The sequence below is a fragment of the Equus caballus genome, chromosome 3 (genome assembly GCF_041296265.1).
Source record: "Equus caballus isolate H_3958 breed thoroughbred chromosome 3, TB-T2T, whole genome shotgun sequence".
Taxonomy (NCBI): Eukaryota; Metazoa; Chordata; class Mammalia; order Perissodactyla; family Equidae; genus Equus; species Equus caballus.
In genome coordinates this window covers 66,434,865-66,444,342 of record NC_091686.1, presented here as the reverse complement: position 1 = coordinate 66,444,342, position 9,478 = coordinate 66,434,865, and the positions used below count along the sequence as shown (strand labels likewise).

Genomic DNA, 9,478 nt, shown 5'->3' with positions numbered 1-9,478 from the left:
CTGGACAACAGCAGAGAAGAGAAGAAGAAGCCGTAATCTGCCTGGGGCCTGTAAACAGCCTCTTCAAACCACCTGGATCAGGAAGACTTTGGATAGTGCCCTCCCCATCCTGTTTGGCTTTTTGAAGTCAGTAAGCTACCCAGAGGGAAGTAGTGTTGAGTATTTCCTGGACAGATTCTCTTGCAGAGGGAGACCCACACACACGAGTTAAGAGAAGGCACTAACATGGGAGAAGATTCGAGGGAATGAAAAGGATAGTGAGGGGGTGGTTGTCCACAACCCAATTCCAAGGACAGATGAATGATGTTTGGCTGTGGTGACAAGAAGCTTCTGGCTGATAAATACTGTCTGGAATTTCCTTGTGGATTTTTTGCCCTCATACCACAGGCCCTGATCGCTGTGGTCCACTATGCAATGCAAATTACCTGAATCAGGCTGCTGGTGACTCACCAACTCCCCTTTAAAGCTACGTTGGGTTCAAGGCAGTGCCTGCTCAGGGCAGGAGCCATGGCTCACCGGTTCTGCGTCTCCTTCTGGCTACTGGTCTGCTGGTTGGTGGTAACTGTGGCAGAAGGTAAGGGTTTTGTTTTTATTCCATTGTGGGCCCACTAATTAATAAGTTGTGTGAAAAGACAAAATTTGGCTCCATGATTATACATATCCATCCATCTGTGTGGTTAAAGAGAAAGAGACTGAATTTTATCATCCGAAGAGCTCTAGCTCTGTGACTTTAGATACGCTTAACCTCTCTGATATCCTCACATGTGAATTGACAGTATTAATAATATTCATTATTATGGGGGTTGTGAGGATCAAACGAACCATCATACAAGAAAGCTCTTCAAACTTAAAAGACTATTCAGATACCAGTTGTTATTGTTACAGGGCTAACGATTTCCACTTTGAATTACAGCAATGTCCACATTTTTATATCCCCTGCAGCCAAGTAATTTGCATGCGGTGGGTGCTTAGTCTCTGTTAACTGCTTTAATCAATCACATTTTTTTTCAGCTGTGTCTTGGTGCTACTGAGGTGAGCATAGATTTCTTTCTTCAGAATTATATGAGGTTCAATTTCTCCACTGTTCCTGTCATCTAGCCTTTCCCCCACTACAAAATTGCCAGTGGCCTCAGCCTTGGAATTGGTTTGCAGACCCATGGGGAGAGGAAAGAGAAGGATAGGGAAGAGAGGAGAAAGGAACGAGAGAAGGAAAGGGAGACTTGGATCTAAGGATTTTTCACAGTTCACTTTGTTCCAGAAAAGATACTGTCAAGAAAGGAGAGACCCAGGAGTCAAACTGAGTCCTTTGCCCCTTTCACACGCCCCTGAGGCTTTGCGGGGGCTCAGCCAGACCCTGTTCATCCCCCAACAAGCTCCCTGCTCCCATCCCCCAAAGCGGAGAGGGCCAGAGACATCAGAGCAGGTGGTGAGACCACCAGAGGTCACCGTGGCCAGTCCCTGCATGGACTCTGGCGATCAGATGGCGAGGAGACACAGATTACAAATAACACCTGCCGGTTCCCAGGACAAGGCCCCCAAGCATCTCCTGCTAAAAGGGGCATCTAAAAGAGACACATAAAACAGAACCAGCCACCTGACACTGCTTTCCAGAAAGTGAACCACTCTTCAGGAAGCTTTGTAAATATGTAGCTAAACAGGTTATAATGAGATGAGAGGCTTATTCACATCTGAAAAACACCCATTAACATGGGAGATTTGATTTCTGAATTTGGCTCACTCTTCCCCACCATCCCTCAGACTGGCGTGGAAGTCCTTCAAGTGTAGCTTCATTCTATCCAAGTTCCAGCTCCAGGTCAACGGACCCACCTCACCGCTCGCTTACACACACCGTCTGGCTCTGCCCAACATGGCCGTCTGTGAGTCTCCACTCTCACCCTGTTCTCTGTCCTCCCCAGCCAACTGGGGCTGCTCCCTCTTCCTGCTTTCACCTCTGTTTGCTGCAATTTTGTTCACATAATTACATTTAAATGTCACTATAGTATTGCCTTCACAAAGGCTTTCTTAAGGCACCTAATTTTAGAATTGGAACCTCTCTCAGACGTCTTGGAATCCTTATAACAGTCTGTACATCACCCCTGCGCTTGCTGCACTCTGCTCTGTATTACAGGTCGGTGTATCTGTGGCGTCTCCCCACTTCTCGAGCACAGGCCCCGTGTCTTTCTCATCTCTGCATTTGCCACAGCACCTGACACAGTAACCTGCACACTGTTAAAACGACTGGACTTACAGCATAGAATTGAAAGAGGTCTGTGCGACAGTTTCTGGGTTCCAGATTCTTTATCTGTAAACTTCGAGGTTTGCCCAAAGCCAGCCATTCCATGAGTCTACAAAATGAATTGAGTGGCAGTTATTGTGAGTAAACTAATCCCAGGACTTACACTTCTTTCTGGTTCAGCTGTGAAAGCACATGAGAATTGTTCTGATATTCCATGCGCCGTGTAAAGGAAGAACAGCATATTCATACATCAAGTATAAGGTGCACTTCTCTTAACAATCAGTATAGTTCATTACAAACCAGCTGTTGTCTGCCCAAATAACCACAGACTACAGGTAATTACATATATAAAAAAAAGTCTTCCCATCCTTACTTTTTTTTTTAAAGTACTAATTGTTGGTATGCTATGAATTTCATGTCTAGACTATAATAAACCCATTTAAAATTGATGTCCAAACTCCAAGCAATATTTTGGCTTGATTTTTTATCATACTCTAATTTTAAATGTAAATTATTATTACAAATTTTCTGGGACTGGAATTAAATACTCACTGAGCTTCACGAAAATCTACAGGAGGAGCATTCAACATCTGCCTGACCGTTCATTCCATTTATCAACCATGTGCCAAGCACACTCTAAGCAGGGACCACTCTAGGAACTGGCGACAAAGCAGAGACCAACAGTCCACAGGCCCTGTCTTCATGGAGGCCCTGTTCTAATAACATCTGCACCCTTTAGTCCTATCAATAGTGCACAGATTTTGGGGCCGGCCCCGTGGCCGAGCGGTTAAGTTCACACACTCTGCTTCAGCTGCCCAGGGTTTCACCTGTTCGGATCCTGGGCGTGGACCTAGCACGGTTCATGAAGCCGTGCATAGGCAGCGTCCTACATAGCAGAACTAGAAGGACCTGCAACTAGAGTATGCAGCTAGGTACTGGGGAGCTTTGGGGAGAAGAAGAAAAAGAAAAAAGACTGGCAACAGATGTTGGCTCAGGTGCCAATCTCAAAAAAGAAAAAATTTAATAAAAAAAAATTAAAGCTTAAAAAAAAAATAGTGCACAGATTTTACACATAAAATGTAACCAGATGAGCCCAATAAAATGAGGCTCATGCTAACAAAAACCTTTCTATCACATTCAAGATTAATAACAACAGTAGCTAAGCCCTACAAAATGCATAACTGTATGTTCTCAGGACTTTACATTTCTTATTTCAGATAATGCAACAAGCCAATGAGATGGGTAGTATTATTTTCTCCATTTGACAAAGAAAGAAAAGGAGACCCTCTAAGTTAAGGAAACTGTCAATAGTCACACTGTTATTAAATGGCAGAGCTCAGGGAACCTGACTCCAGAGCCTATGCTTTTAAACACTATGCTGTTCTGCTTCTCAAAGTGTTCTCAATCTGCATTTAAATATGTGACCTACTTTGGTATGATTAAGGTTACAGAAGAGCTCTCGTCTTTGACATTCAGTGCCTTTGGTGGCACGTCAGTATGTTACGTAACGAGAAATATTTGCTGGTTGGTGATCATATTATTCCTGAGAGGTAGGACCGTAGTAACTTTTGCAATTATAGAAACTGAGATTTCTCTCAGTCAATTCAATTCCACTGCAGGCCCGGTGCTAGGGATGAGAGAGAGTGGTCTACAGGGTGGTCACGTGGATATTTCAGTGGAGGAGGAATATAACCGCTGAAAAGTAATCACATGACTGAGTATTATGAAAGTGGACGCACAGGGTGCTGTGGAAGCATGCTGCCAGGGGCCTTAGCCAGCCTCAGGGCAGGGAAAGCCACCCTGAGGAGGTGAGACATGAAATCTGCATAGGAGTAAGCCAGGCAAAGAGGGCAGGAGATGATGCTCTGGGCTTTTTAACAGCCCAGGACTACTGATGACTTTTGCCAAAGTAGTTCTTGTGGAGGGGAGGAAGTCAAGTCAGATTCCAATAGATTAAATAGGTGGGGGGTCACGGGGAAATGGAGTCAGAAGTGTGTAGACTTGTCTTTGAGGTGAGAGAAGTAGGAACCAAAGACTTTCATGACAGATTATCAAAGTTCTCTCTCTGAAACATGAAGCTAAGGAATCTACTTAGAAAGGTAAAGAGAATTCTGAAGAGAATTCTTCAAGTGAATGAAAAATGAGAATTTTGAAGGGGCTCTAAGGAGAGTATCAAAGGTTTAGAAGACACTGGGAATGGAGCAGAACAAAGATAAACATAAAAATTGACGAGCAGTGTTAACTCAGCCAAAGTTGGAGGCCACGTATGGCATCAACCCACTCACTCAGAAGTGTGGTCTTAACCTTATAAGGACCTGTGACAGATTCCCAAACGAATCCCTATGGATCACACATTTTAGAACACTTGTGCTAGCCAACCAGTGACTGAAGTGGTCACCATGTGTCTAGTCTGCTGGAAGAATTTGGTTTTATGTCGTCCTGCCCACATTTTGGGGGTGGTTACTGGAACAAGCTTGTATCTTGGTCTTGAGCCCTTGGAAATTCTCAGAAGAAGAGAGGACTGAACACCACTGGACATCCCAGAGCCAGAGCAAACCTGCCTAGCAGCCACTAACGCCCCATTGTCGGCAGGAGGATTTGGAGAGTAGCCTCAGGTTTTAAGAAATGAGATGACTACAAGGAGTGGGTGGTTGGTTGGTTTTTAACAGCTGGAGTACAGCTTACTGAGTGGCAGAGCTCAAGACCTAGCTAAGCCTGATCTGACAGCAAAATGTCAAGATGGAGCTTAAGAATAAGGCTAGCTTCTCCCCTAGCAATCGGATTCTTGGCAGAAAGTTTTCACATTACAAAGGTTCAGTACTGATCTAATTGTGTGGGAGGAAAGAATGAGTAATGTGAGATTTAACCATCTTCTGTAGTTCAAAATGCCTTAATCTAGTCTCAATCACAGGATTTCAACTCGCAGTAGCCTGGATGGGTAAGGGAAAAAGAGTCAGTATTTCATTCAAGAAACAGACACCCATTCAAGCTAGCTTTAAAAAAGAGTAAAGCTAGGGGGCCGGCTCCGTGGCCGAGTGGTTGAGTTCACATGCTCCGCTGCAGCGGCCCAGGGTTCGGATCCTAGGCATGGACATGGCACCGCTCCTCAGGCCACGTTGAGGCAGCGTCCCACATCCCACAACTAGAAGGACCTGCAACTAAGATATACTACTATATACCGGGGGGGCTTGGGGAAATAAAGCAGAAAAAAAAAAAAAAAGAGTAAAGCTAGATGTGGAGTGATTATTATAAAGATATCTTCAAGAACCTCAAGCACAGTCAGCCCTCAGAGGCACCAGCCCTGGATAGTCAAAAACCAAGGCTGCTTTCACCATCACTCATTTACGACATGGTCTCTTGTCTCTTTTTCTCTTCAAAAGGTCTTCCCCATTCTACAGCTTCTCTGGAGACACTGGCTTCTCTGCTTACCCAATATTCATCTGGCCAAAACCTGACACTCCACCCTCTGCCCTACACCTTCCACGAACATCTGCCACTAACTGTGTCTCTTTGTTGAGATTCTCAGGTGAGAATCTGATTGGTCATTGGCCAGCCAATAAATGAGTTGAGTGTCGAACAGCAGTCCCATCAGCCGTAGCCAAGATGGGTAGGACTGACTTTTCCAGGGGTTGTGGGTGAACCAGAATCTCTGGAAGGGCTGTGAACACAAGAAGGCAATAAGCATACCCAATACAACCAAGAAACCTCAGTTCAGCTGTTCTAAAGATGAGGGGAATCTAGCTCTTTTTAAGTGCCTCAGTTCTCTCACCTTCCTGAAGGGAGCTCATTTTTCCATCACTCATACTCAGCAGCCCTTTCCAGGCCAGCGATTGGTAAGTCTCTTAAGGGAGTGAGGAGTAATTTTCTAAAGGGAAGCTTCGATTTACATAGCCATTTCGATCGGATCAAACAGCGAGAGAGAAGACCTTGACGCTTGAGCTTGATCCAAATTTCTTCTCGGAAACTCATTTCATCCGGGCCCTCCGTGCTGGTTCCCCTGCTGCGTGCAGATGCCCCTCCCTTCCTCTTGGGGGAGTCATTTCACTGCTGGGGCAAGCGAATGGGCCTTTTGGATTAATAGCCGTCAAGGAGCATTTATTTTTATTTTCTTAACATTAATTAAGCTCTTTTTTTCCACTGAATTTTCTTTATTTAGTTATAATTTGTGCACAATAAATGCACAAACTTAAAGGTACAGATCGATCACATTTTACATATACATATATATGTGTGTGTATATAAAGATATGTGCATACATATGTGTATATGTGTATATATGTCAATATAAATGTGTGTGTGTGTATCTGTGTCCATGTAACACTCACCCAGATCAAGATCTAAAGAATTCTTTGGTTACTTTTTCCACTAAATAACGCCTACCCTAACCTTAAGCTAAATTAAAAAAAATTTTTTACCATAGATTACATTTGCTTGTTCTTGAACTTCATATAAATGGAACCTCACAGTATGTACTCTTTTGTGTCTAAGTTATTTTGTTCAACATAACATTTGTGGGATGCATCCATATGTGGTTGTATGAGTAATTCTTCCTTTTCATTTCGGAGTACTATTTCATCGTATGACTACAGGCTGTTTATCCATTCTCTTATTGATGGACATTTGCGATGTTTGCAAGTTTAAGCTGATATAAATAAGGCTGCTGTGAACATTCGTGAACTAGTCTTTTGTAGACATACGCACATTCTCTTGGGTAAACTCCCCAGAGTGGAATGGCTCGGTCATAAGGTGCATCCATGTTTCATTTTATTACACTTTGGCAATTCTTCCAAGTAGGCTTTGAGACTTCTCTATTTCTCTATTCCAATCTTTCTCCCCTGCTGACACCTATAGTATCTCCTTTCTGCTCTTTCCTAACATGCAGTTGTCTCCCTCCAGGACAAGAAGAGGTGGTGACCCCTCCTGGGGGCTCACGAAATAATGGAGACCCCACAGACTGCCAGATCTTTACCCTCACCCCTCCCCCCACCACAAGGAACCCTGTGACGAGGATCCAGCCCATCACAAGGACACCCAAGTGTCCCTTCATTTTTTTCCCACGACGAAGGCCCAGAGTCTACATTAGGTTTCCAAACAGACCTTTCCTCCCTCCATGGTGCAACCGCCGTTTTCAGTTTCATCCGTTTATTTGGCCACGCGTTCGCCTTCCTCCTCGTTATCAGTATTTCCCTGGAAGAAATGTCGGGAGAGGAAGCTCATCTGAGGAAAGCAGAGAGAAGAGAGAAGCCCCAAACATGCTGAAGCCAAAGAGGCCAATGCCGCGGAAAAGATTATAAAAGATTTCTGTTTTCTTTTTCCAAACTAAAACTATTGGGTTTGAAGATTAAGTATCTTAAACACTTGAACACTAACTAGAAATTGTTCTCCTTGTCAGCAGTGAAGATACTTGGTTATAGATTATTTATGTTCACAAAACAGGAGCAGGAACTACATTCTTCTTATCCCAAACTTTTTATGATCACAGGATATTTAAACTAATAAAAACCTAAAATGGGTGGTTCAAATAATTCCTATTCAAACTGAGATGCCAAAAGAATCACCTCCCTCTTCTAAATTGGAGTGAAGAGCATTTAAATAACCTGAGATTGTTATAAACCAAATGAAGACCTTAATGACACCATTTGATGCTCACTGGAAAACTTGCAGAGCAAGGCGCATTTACAAAGTGAACTTTAAAAGAAATCATAGAAAACTGAAAGCTTTATTCTATTTTCTGTTTGGCAGTGTTATAGATAGCAGTTATTTATTCATTTATTATTATTGAGGTGTAATTGACATAACATTATATTAGTTTCGAGTGTACAATGTAATGATTCAACGTTTGTATATATTGCAAAATGATCACCACAATAATTCCAGTTAACATCTGTCATCATAAGTAGTTACAAAAATTTTTTTCTTGTACTGGGAACTTTCTAGATCCACTCAGTCTTTTAACAACAAAAAAAGAAATTATAAAGATTAAAGCAAAACAAAGTTACAGGAAGTCTGACTACAGATAATACTTTAATGATATCAAAAACTGAATTACCTAACCAAAAAACTCTTTATTTTTTTTAATTCTTTTTTTAAGGTGTGCTTTTTTGGGGGAAAAACTGGACCTGAGCTAACATCTGTTGTCAATCTTCCACCTTTTTTTTTCCTCCCCAAAGCCCCAGTACATGGTTGTATATCCTAGTTGCAAGTCATTCTAGTTCTTCTATGTGGGACGCCACCACAGCATGGCTTGGTGAGTGATGTGTAGGTGCGCACCCAGGATCTGAACCGGTGAACCCTGGGCATGCAAACTTAACCACTCTGCCATGGGGCTGGACTCCCTCTTTTTTTAACTGTAATATCTGAATGTAGTTTAATGTTAACTTTTTAAGCAACCAACACAAATTGGTTTAATAAGCATCTCTGTTTCTCCTATTATCATCGTATAGATACTAGCCTAAATAAGATACTTCCCCTAAAACTTTCAACATAGTTCTGGGCTCAAAAGTCTCGTTAAAAGTTTGCATGAATGTTCTCGTAACTCTAGAAGTGTATACACATAAGTTCACTCCACTATAGGAAACTTGTATTCTGAGGGTGCAACATAAGTAACAAATCCCACAGATTGCATTCGTTGGCTATTTCTTTAGCCATTCTGCAAAACGCTGTCTCCTATTTGTGCCACTCATCTTGCCTTGAGAGAGGAACTTTGGTTTTGCATGTGTGGTCGGTGGCTTACACCTGTGCCTCTCAAGAAGTATGTGCAAAAGTTGCTGCTGCTGCTGCTGCTTCTACAAAGAAAAAGAAAAGGAGCGGAAAAGACGTGAGGATGCTGGAATGTTGCCTGGGAAATGGGGAGAGACGTAAAATCATCATGCTGTGCTTCCTTGCTATTATTAAAAGAGAAAAAGAAAAAACTATTTCTTTCACTCATTTTATAGCATATTTTTACAATAAGAACAGATATTTGCTTCAAAATTGCAGGCTTTAATAAAAGCTGTGTTTAAAATCCTTATTAAGAAACTCTGTATTTTGTAATAAATCTGCTCCCTTTTCTGTTTTCTTTTTGGTTAGTGGGGCATAAGCAGAAAAGGGCCACCTTGGGCAAACTTGAAGACTGATAAAGGTTTGTATCTGGATCTTTCCTCCCTTTCTGTCCGCACTCCTCTGCCATGTCGTGCCCACCACTCACTGCTCACCTAGGCACTCGGTGGACTTACAGAGCCTCCAAGTGTCCCAAACTAAGCT

The 9,478-nt window shown here is 42.6% G+C and overlaps 1 protein-coding gene across 2 annotated transcripts; it reads left to right on the top strand.

Moving 5' to 3' along the window:
* The first annotated feature begins 416 nt into the window (after positions 1 to 416).
* ODAPH (odontogenesis associated phosphoprotein) lies at positions 417 to 9,245 on the top strand. Of its 2 annotated transcripts, XM_070263702.1 has the most exons (4): positions 417 to 574; positions 2,129 to 2,266; positions 5,617 to 5,762; positions 7,133 to 9,244. In XM_070263702.1, the coding sequence occupies exons 1-3, from the start codon at positions 508 to 510 to the stop codon at positions 5,751 to 5,753; spliced, it is 342 nt and encodes a 113-aa protein (XP_070119803.1). In that variant the 5' UTR covers positions 417 to 507; the 3' UTR covers positions 5,754 to 5,762; positions 7,133 to 9,244. The 2 variants fall into 2 exon arrangements, with proteins under 2 accessions (XP_070119803.1, XP_001490873.1); XM_001490823.3 differs by lacking the exons at positions 2,129 to 2,266; positions 5,617 to 5,762 and having other exon boundaries at positions 7,133 to 9,245.
* Positions 9,246 to 9,478: the final 233 nt, after the last annotated feature.

What these genes read in the sequence shown, in the direction of transcription:
- ODAPH (XM_001490823.3), top strand. Translation starts at nt 508, where the DNA reads ATGGCTCACCGGTTCTGCGTCTCCTTCTGGCTACTGGTCTGCTGGTTG. An exon ending in GGTGGTAACTGTGGCAGAAG is followed by an intron (nt 575 to 7,132) that starts GTAAGGGTTTTG and finishes GTCTCCCTCCAG; the next exon opens with GACAAGAAGAGGTGGTGACC.